This window comes from Schizophyllum commune, assembly GCF_000143185.2.
Source record: "Schizophyllum commune H4-8 unplaced genomic scaffold SCHCOscaffold_12, whole genome shotgun sequence".
NCBI lineage: Eukaryota > Fungi > Basidiomycota > Agaricomycetes > Agaricales > Schizophyllaceae > Schizophyllum > Schizophyllum commune.
Genome location: NW_026089549.1, coordinates 41,058 through 63,141, shown reverse-complemented (window position 1 = coordinate 63,141; position 22,084 = coordinate 41,058). Strand labels below are relative to the sequence as shown.

General features: G+C 59.0%; 14 protein-coding genes and 1 non-coding gene across 15 annotated transcripts; 6 read left to right on the top strand and 9 right to left on the bottom strand.

Moving 5' to 3' along the window:
- Window positions 1-27: 27 nt before the first annotated feature.
- Window positions 28-1,449, bottom strand: SCHCODRAFT_02080460 (uncharacterized protein). The gene has a single exon (XM_050341716.1). The coding sequence runs from the start codon at window positions 1,063-1,065 to the stop codon at window positions 127-129; it is 939 nt and encodes a 312-aa protein (XP_050197795.1). The 5' UTR covers window positions 1,066-1,449; the 3' UTR covers window positions 28-126.
- On the bottom strand, window positions 1,400-2,689 carry SCHCODRAFT_02080465 (uncharacterized protein). The gene is made up of 2 exons (XM_050341717.1): window positions 1,772-2,689; window positions 1,400-1,671 (listed from the first exon to the last, which is right to left on the bottom strand). Exon 1 carries the CDS (start codon window positions 2,569-2,571, stop codon window positions 1,834-1,836), a length of 738 nt encoding a protein of 245 aa, XP_050197794.1. The 5' UTR covers window positions 2,572-2,689; the 3' UTR covers window positions 1,400-1,671; window positions 1,772-1,833.
- Window positions 2,533-2,631, bottom strand: SCHCODRAFT_t226. Its single transcript has one exon. It is a non-coding gene; the product is annotated as a tRNA-Thr (tRNA).
- A 3,377-nt stretch (window positions 2,690-6,066) lies between the features above and the next one.
- On the bottom strand, window positions 6,067-6,797 carry SCHCODRAFT_01192881 (uncharacterized protein; the record flags this gene model as incomplete). Its single annotated transcript, XM_050341209.1, has 1 exon — window positions 6,067-6,797. A coding segment is annotated over exon 1 (450 nt), but the record flags the coding sequence as incomplete, so codon positions are not given.
- Window positions 6,798-6,889: 92 nt separating this feature from the next.
- SCHCODRAFT_02639762 (uncharacterized protein) lies at window positions 6,890-8,775 on the top strand. Its single transcript, XM_003027646.3, has 3 exons — window positions 6,890-6,944; window positions 6,998-8,456; window positions 8,520-8,775. The coding sequence occupies exons 1-2, from the start codon at window positions 6,902-6,904 to the stop codon at window positions 8,443-8,445; spliced, it is 1,491 nt and encodes a 496-aa protein (XP_003027692.1). The 5' UTR covers window positions 6,890-6,901; the 3' UTR covers window positions 8,446-8,456; window positions 8,520-8,775.
- Window positions 8,379-9,161, top strand: SCHCODRAFT_02639760 (uncharacterized protein; the record flags this gene model as incomplete). Its single annotated transcript, XM_050346101.1, has 2 exons — window positions 8,379-8,866; window positions 9,092-9,161. A coding segment is annotated over exon 1 (154 nt), but the record flags the coding sequence as incomplete, so codon positions are not given.
- SCHCODRAFT_02639756 (uncharacterized protein) lies at window positions 8,691-9,986 on the top strand. Its single transcript, XM_050346100.1, has 2 exons — window positions 8,691-9,813; window positions 9,864-9,986. The coding sequence occupies exon 1, from the start codon at window positions 9,006-9,008 to the stop codon at window positions 9,630-9,632; it is 627 nt and encodes a 208-aa protein (XP_050197791.1). The 5' UTR covers window positions 8,691-9,005; the 3' UTR covers window positions 9,633-9,813; window positions 9,864-9,986.
- Window positions 9,987-10,443: 457 nt separating this feature from the next.
- Window positions 10,444-11,748, bottom strand: SCHCODRAFT_02080417 (uncharacterized protein). Its single transcript, XM_050341715.1, has 2 exons — window positions 11,062-11,748; window positions 10,444-11,006 (listed from the first exon to the last, which is right to left on the bottom strand). Exons 1-2 carry the CDS (start codon window positions 11,594-11,596, stop codon window positions 10,654-10,656), a joined length of 888 nt encoding a protein of 295 aa, XP_050197790.1. The 5' UTR covers window positions 11,597-11,748; the 3' UTR covers window positions 10,444-10,653.
- Window positions 11,749-12,062: 314 nt separating this feature from the next.
- On the top strand, window positions 12,063-13,149 carry SCHCODRAFT_02080312 (uncharacterized protein). Its single transcript, XM_050341714.1, has 3 exons — window positions 12,063-12,532; window positions 12,587-12,763; window positions 12,839-13,149. The coding sequence occupies exons 1-3, from the start codon at window positions 12,252-12,254 to the stop codon at window positions 12,939-12,941; spliced, it is 561 nt and encodes a 186-aa protein (XP_050197789.1). The 5' UTR covers window positions 12,063-12,251; the 3' UTR covers window positions 12,942-13,149.
- On the top strand, window positions 12,687-14,000 carry SCHCODRAFT_02080307 (uncharacterized protein). The gene is made up of 4 exons (XM_050341713.1): window positions 12,687-12,763; window positions 12,839-13,485; window positions 13,547-13,706; window positions 13,814-14,000. The coding sequence occupies exons 2-4, from the start codon at window positions 12,954-12,956 to the stop codon at window positions 13,833-13,835; spliced, it is 714 nt and encodes a 237-aa protein (XP_050197788.1). The 5' UTR covers window positions 12,687-12,763; window positions 12,839-12,953; the 3' UTR covers window positions 13,836-14,000.
- Window positions 14,001-14,496: 496 nt separating this feature from the next.
- SCHCODRAFT_02553760 (ankyrin) lies at window positions 14,497-14,909 on the bottom strand (the record flags this gene model as incomplete). Its single annotated transcript, XM_050343697.1, has 1 exon — window positions 14,497-14,909. A coding segment is annotated over exon 1 (369 nt), but the record flags the coding sequence as incomplete, so codon positions are not given.
- A 517-nt stretch (window positions 14,910-15,426) lies between these two features.
- SCHCODRAFT_02480730 (ankyrin) lies at window positions 15,427-15,789 on the bottom strand (the record flags this gene model as incomplete). Its single annotated transcript, XM_050342789.1, has 1 exon — window positions 15,427-15,789. A coding segment is annotated over one exon (363 nt), but the record flags the coding sequence as incomplete, so codon positions are not given.
- A 1,043-nt stretch (window positions 15,790-16,832) lies between these two features.
- SCHCODRAFT_02516781 (uncharacterized protein) lies at window positions 16,833-18,447 on the bottom strand (the record flags this gene model as incomplete). The annotated part of the gene is made up of 6 exons (XM_003027364.1): window positions 16,833-17,248; window positions 17,535-17,708; window positions 17,762-17,878; window positions 17,926-17,997; window positions 18,052-18,190; window positions 18,289-18,447. 6 exons carry the CDS (start codon window positions 18,445-18,447, stop codon window positions 16,833-16,835), a joined length of 1,077 nt encoding a protein of 358 aa, XP_003027410.1.
- A 1,406-nt stretch (window positions 18,448-19,853) lies between these two features.
- Window positions 19,854-20,726, bottom strand: SCHCODRAFT_02080289 (uncharacterized protein). Its single transcript, XM_050341712.1, has one exon. It carries the CDS (start codon window positions 20,441-20,443, stop codon window positions 19,922-19,924), a length of 522 nt encoding a protein of 173 aa, XP_050197785.1. The 5' UTR covers window positions 20,444-20,726; the 3' UTR covers window positions 19,854-19,921.
- Window positions 20,727-21,552, top strand: SCHCODRAFT_02080288 (uncharacterized protein). The gene has a single exon (XM_050341711.1). It carries the CDS (start codon window positions 21,011-21,013, stop codon window positions 21,524-21,526), a length of 516 nt encoding a protein of 171 aa, XP_050197784.1. The 5' UTR covers window positions 20,727-21,010; the 3' UTR covers window positions 21,527-21,552.
- The last annotated feature ends 532 nt before the right edge of the window (window positions 21,553-22,084 follow it).

Genomic DNA, 22,084 nt, shown 5'->3' with positions numbered 1-22,084 from the left:
CCACCCCCCACCCCACCCCTACCCCCCTCCAAGCCTGACACGCGCGCGCCTCCGACGCGAAACGGTGCGAGCAGCCGAGGAGTGTGGTCAGACGAGGAGCGTGGACAGCCAGGAAGAGGAATGTGGTCAGCCGAGCCGAAGGCAGGAGGGAGGAAAAGGGGAGGTGAAGGAGGGAGGGAGAGGCGGGTAGCCAGGAAAAGGAGAGGTGAAGGAGGGGGAGAGTGAGCGCCGGAGGGTGAGTTTCTGCCACGATCCGTCTGTTTTTCCCCGATCTGTCCGTACTCCCCCGAGAGAGAGGTAGAGACTCGACGCGGGGTGGGGGTCGACGCGACGCGAGGGGGGGTGGGGGGGCGAGGGAGTGGGGGAAGAAGAGGCCGCGAGAGGTGACGGCGAGGTGGAGCGATCCGACTCGACTCGTCGAGGTGGGGGGATCCCTCCTCCGCGTCGTAGCGGGGTGCGGTGGACGACTCGGTGGGGTGCCTGTGCCGATCCCTCTTCTATTCGCGGCTCGACGCGAGCATCGTTTCGGACGTCTCTTCGACCCCTCTTTGACTCGGTTCGAGCGTCGTGCGCTCTCTTCTTCGCGTCCGACTCGACTCGAGGCGAGGCGCGGCAAGGCGGGGCGCGGTGAGGAGATCCCTCTTCGTCGCGACTCGTCGCGATATGAGGCGGGGAGGGGATCGACGGGGTGGGCGGGTCGACGCGACGCGAGGGCGCGGCGCTGGGGGAAGGGAGTATGAGTGGAGCGAGGAAGAGGGTGGTGGAGGCGGGGAAGGGGGGAGAGTGGAGCGAGGAAGGGAGTATGAGTGGAACGAGGAAGAGGGTGGTGGTGGATGAGGGGGTGGGGAGCGAGCGAGGGAGTGGATGAGAGGGCGAATAAGTGGATGAGAGCGCGGGAGAGCGAGGTGGTGGAAGAGTGGTGAAAGAGGGTGGTGGTGGAAGAGTGATGAAAGAGGGTGAGGGGTGGGAGAGGGGGGTGCTCACGCGTATCGCTCTATACATGTCGGGTAACGCTCTATACATCGCGCGTATCGCTCCATACAATTCGCGTATCGCTTTATACATCGGGCGCGTAATGCTCTGTGCATCTCGTGTATCGCTCCGTACATCTCGTGTATTGTTCTGTACATCGCGTGTATGTTTCTATCCATCTCGTGTATCGCTTTATACATCTCGCGCATCGCTCTGGGTATCGCACGCGCGTCCGAGGTCGGGGTCGACTCGATCCTCCCGCGATCGGAGTCGACTCGATTCTACTCCGGCGCGCATCCGACTCCGTTCTCCTCCGGTGCGCATCCGACTCGATTCTCCTCAGGCGCGCATCCGCCTATTCTTCTCCGGCGCGCATCCGACTCGATTCTCCTGCGGCTCGCGTCCTCGATCCCCTTCTCGCGTATCCTCGATCCCCTTCTCGCCGTGTCTTCAATCACCCGACTCGCGCGTCCTCGAATCCCCCGCCTCGCGCGTCCTCGATCCCTCGACTCGTCTCTAACTGAAGGGGGAAAGGCCAGACGCTCTCCGAAGAGGGGGGAGGGGAAGATGAGGCGAGGAGGCGGGGAAGGCCAGACGCGTCGAGGAGCGAGGGAAAGGCCAGACGCGTTGAGGAGGGCCGGTCGCTTTTCAGCGAGAGGGGGGGCGGATGAGTGGGCGGACTAGGTGGAGGCGGGTGGGCTAGGTGGAGGTGGATGAGTGGGGCGATGAGAGGGAAGGGGGCGAGGCGGGCGCTCTTCGGTGGTGGGGACTGAAGTTGAGCGGGCCCCACGTGTCTCACCCTTCGCGCTTCCCTTCGCACATCTTTCGCCCTGCGCCTTGACCACGTCTTCGCGCCTCCCCTTAACCGCGTCCTCGAACATCCTTTTGTCGCGTCCTCGCCCATCCCCTTGACCGTGTCTTCGCCCCACCACTTGTCGCCGACTGTTTCCCGTTTCCCTCCCACCTGCCTTCCCTCCCTCCCTCTCTCCCATCCATACCACCCCCCACCCCCCTACCCCCCTCCATGCCTGACACACGCGCGCGCCTCCGACGCGGAACAGTGCGGGCAGCCGAGGAGTGTGGGTAGCCGAGGAGTGCGGAAAGCCGAGGAGTGCGGACAACCGAGGGAGCCAGGTAAAGGAGAGGGGAAGGAGGGGGAGGGCAGGAGGGCGGACAGTCAGGAAGAGGAGGGTGGGTAGCCAGGAAAAGGAGAGGTGAAGGAGGGCAGGAGGGAGAGGGTGAGTGCAGGAGGGGGTGGGGCGTGCGGTTCGAGTGAGGTTCTGCCACGATCCGTCTGTTCTCCCCCGATTCGTCCGTACTCCCTCGATGCGATTGTTCTACCCCGATCCGTCCGTTCTCCCGATGCGATTGTTCCCTCCTTGCCGTCTTCTTCCTCACCCCGCCCTCTGCCTTACCTTCCTCGTCCGCCCTCGCTATCCTCCTCATCTTCCTCGCCTCCATCTTCCTCACCCCGCCCTCGCGGCCTTCTCCGTATCCCGCCCTCGCCATGTAAATCACCTTCCGCCCTCGCCAAAAAAAGAGTCCTAAATTTCCAAGCCATGCCCCACAGCCGACTTGAACGACTGACCTTCGCATCATATATAGCAACTCATCAATGCAGGATACGAGTGCGACGCTCTACCACTGAGCTAGCAGGGCTTGGGGTTAGGGTGAGGGAGGGAAAATTGACACTGAAAGAGGAGGGAGGGAGAGCGGGAGAGGTGACAATGGCGGAGAGGGGGAGGGAGAGAGGAGAGTAGTATGGAGAGAGCGGGAGAGCGGGAGAGCGGGAGAGCGGAAAGGGAAGGAGGGGAGAGGATGGAGACTGGGAGAGGATGGAGGGAGCGGAGGGGAAGAGCGCGTTGATTTGCTGCGAGAGGGGCAGGAAGAAAGAACACCAAGAAATCGAGAGTGCGCTCGTCGAAGGATGGGCGATGAGCATGTCGTGTAGAGTAAGGTCAGCCTTTCGCAGGAGGCGTGGACCAGGGTGGTCGGCCTTTGGCGAGAGGCGTGGTCTGCCAGGACAGTGGCGGCGGATCGAAGGAAGTTAGCCGACTCGGCATGATTCGTTCGAGTCGACTCGGCATGCGGTATGGGAACTGGCATACCCGTCCGTACCGACGCATCAGCATCGATGACAAGCTGGTGAGGGGTCGATGATAGGGGCTGGCGAGCGGTCGATGACAATCTGTCGAGCGGATGATGAAAATTTGGCGAGCGAGGGTGCGCACAAGACCTCGGGCGCGGTCAACGGGAGGACGAGAAGTTCGGGGGGAGGACTAGGAGTCCTGCAGAGGGGCGAGGAGTTCGGCGGGAGGACGAGCAGTTCTACGAGAAGCCGAGTAGAACGTGGATGAGGAAGCGGTTTGACGAACGCGAGGGCATCCAAAGAGATTCTTTGCGAGTAAAGGAGATTATGTGCCAGTGCTCGAGCAGCCGAAAGGGGGTCGGTGGCTGTCTGATTAGCCGACGATGGCCCACCGCGGGGACTTCCTCGGTCATATCGTCCAGAGGTCTTTCGTCCCGGTGGTTTTCACGGGTCTTTGGTCTTAGCGTTGCGTCTCACAGGTCTTTTGTCCCGGCGTTATTCGCGGGCTTTTTGTCCCAGCGAGCGGTACTATACATGGCGGTGTGCAAGCTTGACGCCGCCTGGGAGCTGTGAGGTAGTATGCGTGAGCGCTAGGATTGAAGGGAGAAGAGGCACTTACTCCTTCCTCGAGGTTCAGGTAAGGACGCTGTCTACGTCGACGACACGGGGGTAGGATGCAGGTCGTGCAAGAGGCGGAGGTCGCGGTGCGCTGCGCATGTTTCGACAAGCAGAACGAGTCGCAAGCCAGACGCAGCAATGTGGTTTGAGAGATGGCATGTATCAAGAGCGAACGCGAGCCGTCGTGATGCATTTGCGCGACCAGGATCCGCGGCCGTGGTTGAGGACGAGAAATTGGTATTCCACGAACGAGATGCTGGAATTGCGTCAGATAAATGACGGCTTTGTCTGCCTCGTCCGTTGACCCATTCTTCTCTCTCTTTTCATAGCGCGTCAGTCGCGGGTGGAAATTGAACAAGCGTGAGCTTGAGAGACTCACGTTTTCCGTCCGTATCCGCCTTGACCCTCGATGTTCCATCTATTCGACAAAGGCAGATAGACGAGTACGCGCCGATCATGCGTACCACACTCCTAATAAATCTAGCCTGCGCTCCTACTCAGCGCGGAACATTGGCTAGCGCAGTCTCTCATGTTCGCGGGCATTGAAGCGATCCGAGGCTCTTCCGCTGTGTCGACCGAATCGATGCTGGAAGCCAATGAAGTGAAGCAGAGGTTCATTTCATGGAGACAGAAGTCAAATTACTCGAGGCATCCTGATTTCTATGAGCGCGGACATGACCGTCGGGAGCAAGGTGCATGGGAATGATGCGGAGCTAGGCCCGAAAGCCGTTGTCCCACGCTTCCGGGCGATGACGCAGCGTTCGTTTGTGCAGTTCCCCTTCACGCGTGCTCAACCTCATCTTCCTAGCTAGATTGCCCGACAGCGTCTATGGATCACCGCTTCTCTCCCCGCGCGACCCGTGAGAGACTCGTCTCCTTCGCCCGACGCGCGCAGGAGGGCTCGATCAGTGACTCGCACGCCGTGCACTGTAAGGCGCACCATGCGCAGATGTCCCAACCGGCACGACGAGAGGTAGGGGGAAGGACGTGGACAAGCGCGATGCGACTGTCCGTGCCGCCAAGCTACGCGTCGAGGGCGTGTCTCGTGCGAGAGCTGAATTAAGGCGTCGCCGCCTTCATCGCGGACAAGTAACTTAGGTGCGTGGGGCAACAACCGTATGCGTAGCGTAGTTGAGCTGATCCCGCTGTAGGGCGCACCCGTCGGCACCAAGACCTACGCCCTCCCGCCTGCTTCGTCTCGTACGGTGACTTCTCCGTACTCCTCCCACGCACCTCGGCGCTCTCCTCCCGCGCGCGTATATGGTCGTCTTCCACGCACCTCGACACCTCAATCCCCGCGCGCTTTACGGTCTCATCAACTCGCGCCCAATGCTGCCCTCTCTCGCGTTCAGCGCTCTCCTCCCCGCGCGTTCAGCGCCCTCCTGACCACCCACCCACGCTCGCCCTATCGCCCGCTACCGAAACTCCCCCCTCCCCCCCCCCCCGACGCCGACCGCGTGCAGCTCAAGTGGAACGCGCGCGGGTGCAGGTGCAGGTGCTCACGCCAGACGCGGGTGCTGGTGCGCATGCCGGACGCGGATGCTGGTGCTCATGCCAGACGCGGGTGCTGGTGCGCATGCCGGACGCGGATGCTGGTGCGCATGCCGGACGCGGATGAGTGTGCGAGTGCGCACGCGCTCGGACGTGCATTGGACGAGCTTTCGCGGAAATTGAGGATCGCGGGCGAAGGACGATGGCGCGCTGGAAGCGCTTCGCAAGGAGGAGGCACTCGGCAAGGCGGCGCTGCGAGTTCTCGACGGGGAGACCCCGAGGGAGGACGACGCGGGCCCCTTCGGCAATCTCATCTGCCCTGTTGAACCTCGTCTCCCCCGTCGAATCTCGTTTGTCACACTGAGCCTCGTCTGTCACACTGAACCTCGTTTGTCATACTGAGCCTCGTCTGTCATACTGAGCCTCGTCTGCCGCACTGAGTCTCGTCTGCCCCTTTGAACCTCGTCTCGTCTACCCCGCTACCTCGACAGGGCGGGGTCCGTTGCCGACTTTGCGCTGGGTCCAGGCTGGAGTTAGTAGTGCATGAATGTGAGTCATTTTGTTGTTTGTCTGCTTTCTCTCATTGCCCGTCGTCCCGCTTTCTCTCGCTGTCCATCGCCCCCCCCGTGTTGTCGGTCCTCATACTGGATGTCGCATCTCGGCGTTCTCTTGATCGTCGTTTCCCTCTCCATCCTTCGCTCCCCATTGCACCGTTCTTTGCTCCCCGAAGCACCGTCCTATATCCTCGTCGAATGATCTGCTATCCTACCCTGTAACTCACCCGCATGCAGACACGGCGCTCGTCGACAGATGATTTCATGTCGCCCGACATCGATGGTGCGCTTTCATGGGATCCGGCCGCACTAACGCGCTCTTCTGTTGCCCAAATTCGGCGGCGCGCTCTGGCTTCAACGGCGCGCTGTCATGTCGCCCGATCCCGGCGGCGCGCCGCGAGCCGTCGTCGCTGACCTGAAGGACTTCGCGGGCAGTTTTGCGCGTAGTCTCGGCGCGCAGGCTTGCGCGTAACGTATCCGCAGGTGGGCAGTCATGCGCGCCATCAACCCGCGGGCAGCGCAGCCAGACTTCCGCGTACTTCATCGCGGGCGGTCTGCCGCGCAGCTCATCGCATACTGCCCGCAGTCGAGCGGGCGCTTGGTGTCGAGGCACAGGTGACGCCCGAAGCACGCGACATGATCTCGAGGTTCGGGCGTTTAGAGGCAGGAGGCGGGTCGTATTCGGGCAGAAGGTTGTCGCTCTGGAGGATGACGGGGCGTCTGGTGTGAAGGGAGACCGTAAGTGGGCGTCTGGTGTGAAGGGAGGCCGTAAGTGGGCGTGGAGGGAGACCATGAGTGGTCGAGAAATGAGGGAACATGAGCGAGGCGGTTGAGTGCCGCACCTTACCACTTGCAAGCGGCGATGCGCTGACAACGGATGTGTAACTATCCTCACATCCCTTCGGGCCAGCGCGTGGACATGTCGCCGCTACCAGGTTGATCTCTGATTCGGACTCGAAAACGATTGGGCGGCGACCGGGCTCGCCGCTCGGCCATGGTTTCTGATACCAGATAGAAACTCTAGCTACCTTCTTTGATATATAGTTACAATATACGTTATAGGTATACTGCACCTCCATAGTTCATTATTGCGGCACAGCACGGCCTGGACCGGTCTCAACGTCATTTAGCCAAACAAGGGCAAGCAACTAGCGCATCTTTCCACCCTACCCCCAAGATGTCGGCGCTTCCGTATGTTACTATACAATGCTCGCCTGATGGTCAGCACTCCACCTTTGCGGTCATGACCGGCTGCTTCTGACACAGTATCTAGACATCCGGGAAAGCGCAGAGGAGCTCGAGCGCGCGGGTGCTATCGCGAATCTCGAGCTACATCGCGACGGCTTCAGACCAACGATCGAGCAAGCGGAACAAATACGCTCTCAGGCGCTCGCTCGTGAGCTCCAACTAAGCCGCATCGATGCAGACATCGCTGTGTTGATCGCCCTCCGGGAAAGGATGGCGAAGCAGGTCGAGATTGACCGGTCACTCGCATCGCCCATCCATCGCCTCATTCCCGATGTTCTTTCGGAGATCTTCTTATGGGCTACTCTGTCTGTGCCGATTGAGCGTCGTGTATTCAGGGCTCTTGCTATTGCCGGCGTCTCGTCCTACTGGAGGCGGTTGGCGCGAGATCTCCCCCGTCTTTGGACCGACATATCCATCGTATCTGAACGACAACTGGGCGCCTTTCTGGATCATCTTCTCTACCTTTCTCGCGACCTCCCACTGCGCATCAATAATCGGCTTCTTAACCTCTTACCGTCCGTCATAACCCGAATTCGCCCCTTTGCTCATAGGTGCAGTTCTGCCTTTTTGAGCGGTGTCACGCGAGACTTCTTGTCTACGACCCATCCCCTCGTGGCTCCGAACCTTGTAGATGTGGATATATACATGACGGAAGCCCCCGATGCAGACGCAAGTTGCTTTCGCTTTCTTCAAGCGCCGCGTCTCCGCACGTTGCTCCTCGAGATAGACGGCCTTTCCAGTATTCATTCCCTCGCTCTCGACCCTCCAGTAGCTTTGACTAACTTGCGCATCACTATCCTGGACTCAGTACCGGCTGTATATCTTTTTCCCATTCTTCGACAGTGCCATATCACGCTAGAGGTGCTCAACGTTCAACTCCCGCATCTCAACGCATCACTCCCTTCATCCGGGCACGTCGATATCATCTGCCTACCCTCTCTCTTGGAATTGTATGTTCTCGACGACAGCCCCGCACTTCTACAGTTCATTTCAGCACCCAGAGTTGCGAAGTTCATCTTGCAGGATGTGCCACATGACTTCCTGATCTCGGTCCTCAGCTTTCTACGCAGGGCCCCGGCTATGCCCTCGAGTATCATCTGGCTCCAGATCATGTACCCTAGATGCAAATTCGACGTAGAGAATGTGCAGAAGCTTCTGCAGTGCTTCGAGGCGCTGGAAGCGCTCGAGGACCTGCGCATCATACCCTCACGCTTCCGACATCCCGTCGAGCTTGTACGCGCTTTGATTTGCCGCCAAGACGCGCAGCCGCTTCTACCCAACTTGCGACGCGTAGACTTCGGCAATGGTCTGCGTATGAAGCACGGAGTCCCGCAAGCAATCCGAGATGTCTACGCCTCCAGAAAGGAGAGAAGGGTGATCTGCGGGAGGACAGTGGTTGCGTTGGAGGGTCCTGACATGACATACGACGAGAAGGGAGAAATGTTGTCCGATTCGGATTGCGACGAAGAGTGAAGTCGTTGGTGGTATGTAAGCTCCCGTTCGCTCCTTCTTCTCCGCCATCGAACACTTGTTGACCAGTACCGCAGTGATTGGACCTCGCGCCCCCCGTGGTACAGATGGCTATGATGGATGACGCTGCCCCTCCTCGGCGAATGCTTATTCCCGTATTATTGAATCGCTGTGCTTTTAACCTCCGCTAAACAGCCGCTAGTTAAATTTCCTGCGTGATAGACGTGGTTCATGACGTTTACTGAATCCCTTCGCACCGATTTTGCGGCCGCCTCATTTCCAACCTTCGCCCTGAATTCTCACCCACCATCACAATCGCCTTCGCCTCCCCTCCCCCCACCCACTCACGGTGCCGCCCTCCAACGGCGGAAACGTGAGGACATGAAGTAAAACGTGGAGGCCGAAAGCAATGCACAGGTAAACGCTGAGAGCGATAAAGTCAGTCGAGGTCAGCAGGGGGGCATGCGAAGGAAGCGGGTGAATGAAGGTGAGTGGGGAGCGAGGGGTGAGAATTAAGAGGGAGGTGAGAACTGAGAGCGTAGGAGGGAAAAGAAGTCGTGGAGATGGGACGTCGCGGCGGGGCGTGTGTAGAGAACGAAATCTTGAGCCGCAGTCTCGGCGCAAACGAAAGGGCAGTGTCCAAGCGTACCAACCACCCCATCACGCATTCGCATCTGTCCAGGTTTTCTCCACGCACTGACCACGCCTTTTGCCGCCGCGGATACCGCCTCTCCTCCCAACGTCCCTTCCTCTTCCCTCCAATCACCTCATCTACTTTGCTCCAGCGTTGCGGCTCGTTCACCACCTCGCGCGCATTACTCGTTCCCTACCTCGTGCTCATTACTCACTCCCCACCGCACCCCACCGCACCCTCTGCCCTGCCCTCCCGACCGGCTTCTCACCCCTTCCACGCTCGCATCAAAGACATAGCCGAGCGCTTCCTTCCTCCTCCACTCCACGCTCGCCTACAACACCCCTCGGCCCTCTTCGACGTCTCGCTTCTCACTCCGTCCGTCCACTCCCGCGCCTCCCCACTTCCCCCTCTCTCCCTCTCCCACTCCTTTGCTTCCCACCCCTCCTTCCGCCATCGTCTCGCCCCCTCTTCCCTTCCGCCGCCTTATTGCTCCTTCGCCCTCGCCCTCGCCCTCGCCCCCACCCCCTCTCCCAACCGGCCGACGGCGTTCCACTGATGCCATGGTTCTCGTCGCGAAGGATATGGTCAGCAAACGGGGAGCGGGCGTCGGGAGGGGAGCGTGGGACGGAAGGGTGAGAGGGTGTGGAGGGGTGGTAGGGGGGAGAGTCGAGGCGCGCAGGATCGAGCGCGCTCACACGCGGGAGGATCGTACGCGCTCACGCGCCTGAGCGGAGCGACTGACGAATCGTCAACCGAGGAAAGCGCGCGAATACCAGAGATAACTCACCCCTCACTCCTCCTCGCCGCGCTTGTATCTCCTCTCCCTCCCTCCTCCCTTCAATGTGTTCTCAACTCGCCTTTCCTCCTCCCTGCCACCGTCGTCCCCCCTTCCTCCCCCTACCATATCGCCCTCCCCCTTCCACCTACCCCGCCGCTCCACCCTCATCCTCCCCACTGCTCCACCCTCGTCCTCCACTTCGCTCTTCTCGCCCTCCATCGCACCCCGAACCCTCATCCTCCCCATCGCAGCCCGAACCCTCCCCATCGCACCCCGAACCCTCCCCTTCGCCCCAGACACACGCAAGCGCCCGCCTGACGACGGGCAAGGTGGCAACGGCGAGCGAGGTGGCAACAGCGAGCGATGGCGGACGAGGTAGGGGGCGAGCGATGGCGGAAGAGGTGGGGGACGAGCGATGGCGGAAGAGGTGGGGGGGGACGGACGAGGCAGGGGCGGCGACCACGACGCACAGAGAAAGGCACGAAGGAATAGTGGGGGGGGGGGGGGGTGTGACGCGAAGAGAGAGGCCGGAGGGCGAAGACAAAGAGAGACGCTAGGGAGTGACGTGAAGAGAGAGGCGGAGGAAATGACGGGCGGGGAGGGAGGTGAGGAGGACGCAGGGGGGGAGATCCGCGCAGAGAGGGCTCGATCAGGGACGCGCGCGCGTGCTGGTGAGGCTGAAGACGCATCAGTAGGGGAGGCAGTGAAGATTGTCTCACAGGTGTACTCGACATTCCCGAGCGAAACCTTACGTATTAGACCTGCCCCCCTCCTCGCCCATCTAACCCCCCCCCTCCGCCTACAACTCCCCTGCGGCCACCCCCTCCGCCCTCCCCCTCACACTGCCCTCGCCCCCTCCTCTCACCACTTCTCCGTCCACTCTCGCCCTCCTCCCCCTCTCCCGTCGCGATTTTGAATCTCTCGCCCTATCCCCACCCCCTTCCCCATCCTCCTCGCCTCTTCCCCCCGCTCTTGCCTCGCTTCCTCCGCTTTCACTTTCGCTCGCGGTCCCTCGGCTTTCTAGCCCCGCGACCAGCGACGCGCGCCCTGCGTGACCAACAGCGCGTGCCCTGCGTGACCAACAGCGCGTGCCCGGCGCAACCAATAACGCGCGCCCCGCGCGACCAACAACGCGCGCACGCCCTGCTGCGACTGAAGGACGCATCAGCTGGGGAAGAAGAGACGCGCTAAAGGGAAACCGACCGACCTAGCTGAATAGAAGCCGGCCGACCTAGCAGGAGAGAAACTGGCCGACGTAGCTGAAGAGAAATTGACCGACCCAGCTGAAGGGAAAGCGACCGACGTAGCTGAAGAGAAACTGACCGACCCAACTGAAAAGAAAGCGACTGACGTAGCTGAAGAGAAACTGACCCGTTTCTCCTTGCCCCGCACCCCCTTAGTGCTGCTTTCCTCATCCCCCACTCTTCGCATCCCCCCCTCATTTTCCATGCCCCGCGCGCGCGTCTGCTCCTCGTCGTCATCTTCCAGAGATAGGATTCGTGAGTTTCCAGCGCCGTCCTGGGTTGCGGATACGCGACGGTCCCGATGATACTCGCAAGGGTGACCTTGTCGGCGGTGGCGATGCACTTGAGATGGTCGTACGACTCCCTGATCTCGATAATTCGGAGGAGATTGTCGCTCGATTCTTGCGCGAGGGCGTCCCTATGGCGTCGGGATTCCGCTTCCCCTGGCCGTAGCTCGTTCTCCCTTCTATGAGTTGCGGTGGCGAGATGGCGGACCATCTAATTCTCGAGGAGGACGCCACGAAGTCGCATGTCGCCATCGATATCATCCGCTTGGCGAGCGATTGTGGCAGGGATAGCGGATGGTGCGGATAGCAAGGATGGAAAGGATGTGCACGCTACGGATGGTAAATGCGACGAAGACGAGCTCAGTGGCAGAGCGCACAGATTGGCACCGAGTCACTGTCCGCAATCTCTGCCGCGAAGCGCTTGGCGAAAGCTCTCCGTCTGTCGAGATGTACTTTCTGGGGGTAGGATCGGGGCAGCGTAGAAGGCGGCGAATGAGGGTCCATGATGAACGTCGATGAGGATGGACAGGTCGAAGAGAAGCGGAAGGCGGTCGTCATCCGCAAGCCAGGGCGCAAGCTGTGAGGTAGACGAGGACCGTCGGGAACAAGGTGCGTGGGAACGATCCGGAGCTCGGCCCGCTCGGTGCCGTTCCACGCTTCCGCGCAGCTTGCGTCTTGCCATCGACTTGCCATGGCTTCGAGTCTTCGGCTGCCTCCAGCGCGCCAGCGAATTCATCCTGGGTCTGCTCTGAGCGGAAATGTGATTGCTCTTATAAGCTCCGGACACATCGCGCGTGACTATCGCAGACTTCAGCGCCGTCGGATACGCAACCAACTAACAAACGAAGGGCTTCCCGGACCCCTCGATGCAACTGCATATGACTGCAACGCTTGTCACGTACGATCCCTGTCTCCTCCACCGCGCTCAGTCTCGCCTTCTTTGGTGTCATCGTCGAATTCGGCGGACTTCAACGCCTCCCGGCCACAAACCAGGCGTACAACGCAGGACCGCCGCTCGAATCAAACCGGAAAAGGCTCATCTGCGGTACTGTAATAGCACACAGCGCACGGGTCGCTACCCATGGCTGTCTTCGTGCATCTTTGCACTTGATCATTCTTCTGAAGCCCATCGTCTGCGGCCTGAGAGGTGTGCACGGTCTGCTCTTCGACTTTTGCGACCATATCTACTGACTTTGTGCAGGAGAAGCTCGCCGAGCAGTTACTCTACGTTGAGGATGCCCTCAGTAGGGTACTCCTCACCTACGCCGTCTCGGTACCTGCAGCGCGTACCGCAGATCTGTCGGTGCTCGCGCTCGCGCGAGAAAGTCTGGGAAGGGGCAGCCCGCAACCGCACGGATCCCATCCGTTGCGTCCTCGCGTAAGTGCCATCTCTCTGTGACAAGCTGCGCGCCCTCACTTCGAGCGAACTCGCATGCTTTTGATCGCAAACCAGCGCCCATCCGAAGAGCTCGTCTCATATCTCAGCGCGACGCGTACCTTCGACGGATTCCGAACGCAGTCTGGACCCTTGCGTGCATGCTCCTTCCATGCGCTGAATTCCCCGCGACATGACCTCCGAGCCGTCGATCGTGTATCCTGCTCAACTTCGTCTACCCTTCGCGATCTGGTCCAAATCATCGAAATCGCCTGCCTCCTGCGCGCACGTCAAGCTACCAAGTCACCCGATAACACCTGCGCTCGGCATATCAAGTGTCTTCGACCCGGTGCGGCGAAGTACAGAAGACAGTCGGGCGCTCCTGGCGGAGGTGCTGCAGGATTGGGTGTCACCGTTCGCTGTGATGCTCTGCCGCGGGAAGAGCGAGATCAAAAAACAGAATGACGAGGATGGCGAGCAGGAGAGGTCTTACCGCCCAAAAAGTGGACCGCGCTGCGTGACCAGGGGAGCGCGCTGCATTGTGAGAGAGGCACGCAAAGCTCAGGTATGCGTTCGAGCCAGTATCATCTCTAATAACGACCATTGCCGTGTTCAACGCGCTAACGAGCTCTCGCAAACCTACGAAGACGTTGGGGCTCGTGTGTTATCGGCGCGTGAATGCGTCGTTGCGCGGAGGCTGCGTCGCCAGTCGTGCGTACTGAAAGGTATGCGAAGCTTCTGGTTCGAGATGAAGCGGTAAACTCACGGTAGATACTGCGAGATCAGGCGTTCAAGCCTTCTGTCGCCGAAACTGTTCCTCAGTCCTGAATTGCTCAAACCCCCGCCGAAACCCCCACCGGTCCTCTCGTCGGGCGGCGCACCACACGGACGAAGACTTACGCGGGCACGGCCTTTGTCGTGGGTCATCTTCATTCGCCAGTCTCATGTACGTCCTTCCTCGTCTCCTTTCTCTTTATCCCAAGGTTATTCTGCGCCTGCCTCGGCGTCTATCTCGCCGTTGGTATGCTGTCCAGCTGACGTCTCCATTGCCAGCCGTATTCTCGGCGACGCATGAATCGATTCCAACGGTTCGGTAGTCGTCGTCGGCTGTCATCCGGGGGCTTCGGCAATGAGATGGATCTAGGGCTGTCGAGGTGAGATAAGGAGCGTTGGCCTCGCGACGGTGGCCGAGCTCGTGGAGCGCGTGCGACTGCAGGAGCGGGGGAGACTGCAGAGTTAAGCTCAGATTGGGGGGGGTCTGAGCTCGAGCGTCGTGTTGCTCTTGAAGACAGGTGAGCGCATCCGTCACGATGATGCTCATGATTTCGTCCCGGAGGCTCAATATCGCTTGCAGGTATGCGATCAAGCGTCCTTTGTCCAACAAGAGTTTATATGCCCGCTCCTCGGTTCACGCCCGTTTTCGGTCAACAGCGGTCAGGTTCGTTGTATCGTACACAATGCGACAGTTAGATCAGTCGATACCTTTCCGCTCCCCGAGTTTTGTCCCGCACTTCCCCATCCCACCCTTCAAGCAAAAATCTTTGGTCCCGCCAACGACCAACAGCCTTCACCCGCACAGCTTGTGACTTCTCTGAACCAGCTCTCAATAGCATGTTGTAGGCTAGGGTATTGGAATCGGCGACGTCGATCGGTGTCTTGCCTCCCGACAAGCGTCCATTCACATTCGCGCCCTTTTGGAGAAGCAGTTTGACGACGGCTGTGTTTCCATGGCAGGCCGCGATGTGTAGCGGCGTCCAGCCATCCACCATACAAGCCCCGATTTCAGCCCCTCTACTCAAGAGCAGGCGTATGGGCTCGACATAGCTCTTGCATGAAGCGATGCAGAGAGGTGTCCAGCCGGCCGTATTTCGCGCCTCTACGTCCGCGCCCGCGTCCAGAAGTGCTTGGATGATTTCGCTGCACCAGCCCACCTCAAGTGCCATATGCAAGGGAGTGCTTCCGTACTGCGTAGAAGCATTGACGTTAGCGCCCCGAGAAAGCAGCATCCGAACGAGTTCCAGGTTGTATGATTTAGCCGAGAGAATCAGAGGCGTTTCCCCAACATTCTGACGAGCGTCCACCTCTGCGCCGGCATCCAGAAGCATTACTGAAAGTTCTTGGTTACCACGAGTCACCGCCAGATGCAGTGGGGTCCGGCCATGGACGTCGCGAGCGTGGACTTCGGTGGGATTCATCTCGAGAACGACCAGCGCGAGATCATGAAAATTATGATTCACAGCTACGTGCAACGATGATGGTCCCGAAGGATCGCCGGGCGTGCTGACTGTCCCCCCGGATTTCAGGATGGTTCTGCAGATACGCTTTCGCTGAGAGGGGAATGTGCTGCGCCTCACATCGTGGAGTGCACATCGCAGTGGAGTCATGCCTCGTATATTGCGCGCATCCCCGACGGCTCCCGCGCGCAATAGCAGGTCAATCAGATCTTCTTGTCCGCAATAGACCGCTGTATGCAGTAGGGTGAATCCCTGGTTGTCACGAGTGTTGGGATCAGCGCCATGTTCAATGAGCATACGAATGACCTCTCGAAGTTTCTCTAAGGCAACGAAATGGGAAGGAGTAGCTCTTCCACTCCCTCGAGCGTCTGCGCGAAGCTTGTGTACGAGCTCCATATCGCCATAATCGGCCAGTGAGAGCACAGCAGTGTGAAGAGCCGTGTGGCTTGAATGATCCCTGATATTTGGATCCGAGCCCGCATCAAGTAGCAACTGGACAACGGAGGGTTCGGCTACGGCCAGATGAAGAGGGATGGAGCCGTCCTTGATACGGCGAGCATGTACATCTGCTCCGCGATTGATGAGCTCTCGGACGACGTCCAAGTGCCTTCCTTGTGCGGCGTAGTGCAACGGAGTTGAGCCTGAATTCGTGCGTGAATCGATGTTGGCTCCTGCATCGAGCAGTACTCGGGCCAATCGAAGGTGGCTGCCCATGTCTCGCATAGTCATATGCAACGGGGTTACACCGCTGTCGCTGCAGGCATTGACGTGGGCGCCTCCATCGAGAAGAACTTTGGCAGAGTCTACTCCACCGTGCAGCGCAACGTCATGAAGAGCGGTGAAATCATGGATGACCCTGCAGTTTGGGTCTACTTTCGATGCGAGGAGGAGATCGATTATGGCCGCACGGCAGTACCGAGCAGCCATATGTAATGGAGGCAGAAGGAAGCGTGGCTCCTTGTTATTCAAATCTGCGCCCTTGTCGATCAGCAGGCGTGTAGCCCGCAAGTGGCCGTGCTCGATTGCCCGATGGATGGGTGCAATGCCAGTCGGAGTGGGCGAGTTGACATCTGCGCCGAGTTTGTCAACGAACAGATGCATGAGCCCGATTTGGTCGAAGTCAGCAGCGAGGCCCAGGAAGAAAGCTGCTGTCCTGTGTATATCGCATATGATTGTGTTTTGCCGCAACGCGAGCACAATTTCCTGCTCAAGCGTGGGATACCGAGCAAAGTCCACCATTGGGGTACAATAGATCCAGGCATAAACAATAAGGGGTACCCTGGACAGCGTATCATAGCTCAGGTAAGGCAGCTGCTCGGCCATAGGAGACGTGAGGTAGGCTAGGGACGTTTTGACCATTGTCAGATGAGCAAGATGGCTGTCGACGTAGAAGAGAGATCCAGGAGGTAGACTGAGAAGGTAATCTCTGACAGAGGCGTGAGCGAAGTGAACTTCGCCATCGCGGAGAGTTATAAATGTGGTGCCAATCAAGAGCATCATGTCATTCACAGATGTTGCGAGCAAAGACGAGTCATAGACAGGTGTGCCATTCACGAAGTGGAAGGACAACAATTGCGCGAAGTCATGCGTAAAGAGCGCTTCCCGCTTGAAGATCAGCCATATGAGTAACCGGTGAACATCGGCCCGGTCGTTCGCGTCTATCGCGTCTAAGCACCTCTCGTAGTGCTCCGAAAGTGTCTTTGGAAGAGACTTCAGACGCTGGAGAACTTTGATAGGAATACCGGAGATACGAGAGATCTCCTTGATCTGAAGTACGAGCCAGCGGAAACTTGAGGATATAATTAGTTATAGTTGATACGACGCACTATAAGGTAGACTTACTTTCCAGCCGCACCTGCACTGAGCGCCTGCCGAGCAGTCCCAGCATCCACAACTCTAGAAAGAGCACCGCCTGGTGCGAAAGTCTGGTCCAGCAGTCTCTCCATGTCACGAGAAACGACGTAGTCATTCACGGAGATAGGCGCATCGCATCGCCTTTCCAGGTACTCGCGACCGAGAAGTTCACTGCGACTTGAAAGGAGAAGGGAGACGTTGGGCAGATCCAAAAGGCTCATGAGGAACGGTATGATATCCCGGTCGTCAGCCTCGTCCAGCGCATCTACTACTAGGAAGACGCGCGAGGGAGCCATCTCGAGGGCCTGCCGGAGGTGACGCTGCATGGTCTCGATCGACGGCTGTGTATGCCCGGACATATGCTCCTTCCAGAGATTCAGGAGCGGCGCGAGAGCGCCCTCTAGATGATGCGCGAGTTGACAGAGATACGAAGATAGAAGAGCGCGCAGATTTCGAGGGAGCGAGCCTCGTGTCGTGTCGAAGAAATGCATGAGAGTCAACGCTCCCCGGTCGGCTGAGGCGCAGGAGGCCTGCAAGTCGCGCACCGCCGTGGCGCTAGACAGAAACGCCTGAGGGACCACGACAGAAAAAAGATCGAAGGAACTTACATCAGAGTGCTTTTTCCGCAGCCAGCTGGATCCCGCGTTCAGAACAACGGCCAGGAGGACAACGAGTGAGGTACTCACCTGGTCCATAGATCCAAAGAGACCTTCTGTCGCCGGACTTCAGAGACGCGAAGGCTTGACCGTCAATGAGCCAAAGTCCAGTCGAGCTCGCACGATCGTAAAGTAGGTCATTCATCTTGGCGGAAAAGTCGGGGTACTGCAGCCAACCGAAGATCTTGTCGATATCGGAAGACCCTACGAGCAGTCCTCGTCAGGATCGCTTCTCTACGCAGATCACGCGAACTTACTGCGGGCTCTTGCCGAATCGGCGACCATGTTGAGAAGAGTACTCTGGATGTTGTCGAGGATCGTCCGATCTGCGGCGATCTCGTCTCGGGTTGTATCGGGGATTCGACGAATGAGGTCTGAGAGTCGTTCAGTCGAGCGCGATCGGCACTCTCAACAAGCGTACCATAGGTGTTTCGTGCGGTTTCCGCGATCTCCGCCAGGCACTTGCGAGTTACGTCGAGTTCCTGCTCATCCCCTGCGTCATGTTTAGCGATAGCGCAATGATAGGTGAAGCCTCGAGCCCACTCACAAGCGACGCTTTTCGTCAGCATTCCCATCGTCTGCTGCGCCGTATACAGCGTCACGGCGGATACTGCCTGATGGTGGCCCGTTGCGAGCCTGCGAAGGTCTTCGAAGGCCGAGGACAGCTCCTTAGATCGTCCGAGCTTCTTCAACCACGTCACTGTCGATAATCAAGCGGTCAGCATCAAGGCCTCAGCGTCGAGCCGTACTTGCCTATCCGTTTCTCCTTTTGTAGCTGCCTCACCATGCCGAGCACGACAAGGATTTGCGCGAGCAGCTTCACGGATGGTTCGCGCAGAGCATGATCGATATCGGTCGGCGCTATGGGCTGCATGATGCGCAGGTGGCTCTCCATGGTGTCGAACACCGAGCTGACCGCTTCGTACTCCTCGTGGACAGCCATGGCCGCCTTCTCGTTGGTAAGGACGTGCAGGGTCGACTGTAGTCCGCACACACCTTCAAGAGCTCACTCACTCCGGCAAATATTGCTTTCCCGTACGGAATTGCCTGCGAATGCGTTAGATCCAAGTCGCGATCGCCGAGACGTGCGTACGCACCACTCCGGCGCCTTCCCCCGCAGTCGTACAGAGTGTCCTGAGGATGGTGGCGAGAGGTCCAAAACGATGGAGCATGCTGAGGCTACCGTCCTTGCGGAACTTTGTAAAGCGTTCCTCGTGCTGCTTGATGTAATCGACGATCGCGTCTGCTGAGTCGAACGACTGCGTGGATCGTGCAGAGAGCGAAGAGCCCGTGGCCTTTTCGTATCTCGCGACAGCGTCTTTCCATAATGATATCAGTGAATCAGAAGGCGCTGAATCTGCTGTTGGCGATGTTGTCAATGCTGCAGACCGGAGAGGTGGCGATTGCAGCACCTGTAACGTCGGGCGGAGTCGTGTAAGGTAGTGCGGGGCTACCAGGAGAGCAAGGCATGGTCGCTGAGATAGCAGAGGATGATGGCGAAGAGCAACCGTGCGCCTTGAACTTGCCGGCTGTGGTCGATGTCGATTGAAAACAGCAGTTATCGACATCAACAGGTGACTTCCGCACGCCTTCGGCGATTTCATCGCGCCGCAGAATGGCGCTGGAGTCTAGACATGTCACGGACACGGCCACAACCATATCGAATCCGAAGAACTTTAAGAAGCACTCGCATTCGTGGCAGTGTTGATACGAGATTGTATTGTAGTGTAGGCGCATGAGTACGCTGACTACATCGTCAGCAAGTCGATTCCTACAAGGTCTACCGCGATTTCGCCAGTGAGCGCGCAATGGTATCTCGTCGGTGTTCGAAAGAAGGGCAGACATCAACGAAAAAGGCAGTTTCGCAGGTCGCGGCCAAATACGAACAAATAGGGATTACTTTATTCCCATCACCTTTCTGCGCACCCACCGAGTCCGTCATCATGCCTGGTAGCGCGTGCCCTCATTCCGTCTCTTGGACATCCAGATCATGCATATTCCCTCCCCTCGGATGCACCCAACTCGAGGCATCGGCTTGTCTCGATCCCTCTCGTCGCGAAGCCCTAGGACCCTAATGTCTCTGACTCCGGGCAACCTAAGTAATGCCCCAGCGGTGCATTGTACTCTATACACCGTCCCGATTTGCGCGAACGCGTCGCAGCTTGTCCCTCCCAAGTTCCCGCTCAAGACGCATGCTTGCCGATCGCGAGCTTCATCGGCCTTAGCGAACCAGCGCGAGCGTGTACCAGGACACGTTATAGTGCGTGGATAGGAGGCTCTCTGCGTAGCCTCTTCTCCACCGGTGCGTTATCAAGCTCTGTCTTCCGATCGCCCGTCTGACTAGCGCGCCAGTGTACGCGTTGTTCGCGCAGTGCTGGAACCACTCATCCCGACGCCCCATCAAGCTCGCTTTCTCTTTACGCGCGACGTACTGCCCTATATTGAAGCGTCTGGGTGCGCTTGACCACCTTCCTTCCACGCCTCGCGTGCTCAACTTTACCCTGAGAGTCAATCCTCCCGCGGCGCGCAGCACACGGACCAGCGAGTCTTCTCCCCTCGACCCCTCGATCGACGAGGCACTCATCTCCTGCGCCCAACGCGTACAGAAGGGCTAGGACGTGCAGTATCCGACTGATGAGTCGTAGGTCGTCCGCCTTACATCGTCTGAGGTGCAGGCCTTCTAGCCGGCGAAGTGGAGGCACGACGCGAAGTTGAGGAAGGGCGTGAAGTGGAAGAAGGACGCGAAGCGGGGGAAGGATGCGATTGAGCGCGACATCAACGACCTCGTCGCCGAGCTGCGCGTTGAGGGCGTGTCGAGCATCAGCCTTCGACCAAATCCGAGTACTAGTCCCGGGCCGCGTCGCCAAGAAGGTGCGGGGGGTGAACCACCGCATCCTCCCAGTCGAGCTAACACCCTTGTAGGGCGCGACCGTCGGCATCAAGGTGTACTCCTTGCTCGCGCCGTAGGGTCACCCCACACATCTCGCACGCTCTCCTCTACCTCGCATTCAACGCTGTTCTTCCCACCTTTCTCCATCTCCTCCGCCATACCTATCACGCCGAAGAGGATCCTCAACGCCAATACACCGCACTGCAGGACTCCATCGCGTTCAATTTGCTTGAATGTTATCACGGGTGTCGGGGACTGCGGGCAGTCTTCGGATGTTTGACTGCATGGTCCCCGGCGTCGGGCGGAACGTACGCGATAGCGCCTGCAATGCGACTGCTGTCGAGCGGAGTGCGTCTACCGTTGACCGTGGCGGTCCGCCTCGATCAAGCGACAAGGACATCTCCGCCAGCCAAATCACTACCGTCGATGTCCCGAAAACGAACGTCTGCCAGTGGTCGCCCGATGGTCGGGCCTCAACACCACGACGCTCTGCGGGCATGCTCGTCGGCAACGGCGTGCTGTCCTGTCACTAGCTCGTGTGCTCGTGCACGCGCAGCGGGAGGACGAACCGTTTCTTAAGCGGGCGGAGGATGCGATGTCCTCGCGCGGGTAGGGGATGCACTTTGGCTTCCCGCGGACAGCTCGAGGACGTTGTTTCTGCCGTGGTCGGAGGTCGTTCCCTCATTGCCCGCCAGCTACTGCGCTTAGCGCGTCCGTGCTGCAGGTGGCGGATCAGTTGAAGTTGTCAACGACGGGGAACAAACCCGGGGCGCGTATCCGCCACCGCGCGCGAGGGGTGTGGCGGCGTAGAGCGTGTTCAAAACGCGGGGATGATGAAGGCGTAGCGGCGCGCGAGGGTATGGATGGTACGAGATTAGGGCTTGTGCGCGGAAGGAGTCCGGTCAAATCGGGCGCTGTCTACGAAGGGCGCAGTCAGATCCGGCTCAGCCGGGTTCTGTTCTTTCCGTACCATACCCTCAGCGAGGATTTCATCGCACATTGTTTCTCAGCGCGCATCACTATGTCGATGTCAATCTATCACTACAATTTTAGTGACAATGCAGTGAGCCTTCCTTATCCCCCGCGGCCGGCGACCCCCGTGGCTTTGGCAAACAAGCTCAAGCATCCTTAGCCTCCTACGCTCATGTCACCGCCAACCTCGTATACTTCGTTGCAGTACTCGCAGCCAGGTGAGCACGAGCATTGCCTTGTGTGCCTCACTACTGGCGCCTTGGCTTGCGGGTGACGATAATTTTCGGCTTCGCTCCCCCCTTCGCCATTTTTTTCGACGTCCATCATGCACCTAGAGTCGCCGTTCTTTGCGCCGACTCGGTCATAATCCAAGGAACATCTCGACGAGGTCGCAGCCTAGGATCCCTCGCCAAGCCTTCGTGGGCTACTTCGTGGCGTTCCTCGATGAATGAGGTCCTCCGTCGTTTCGCCTCCGCGAACCATAGAAGGGAGAGAAAGCTGCGGCGACGGGCGGCGGCATTCCGACGCCAGAGGGACGCCCTGGCGCCCGAGTTGAGTGATCATCTCCTTCGGAATATCAAGAGCAGGGAGTCGTACAAGTATCTCAGGCGCATCGCCACCGCCGACAACATCATCCTTTCGACTATCATAGGGATCGTCGAGCATTCCTCGCTCAGGACGGCACTGGGAAGCTTGCGGATTCTGTCGCTTGAAGACG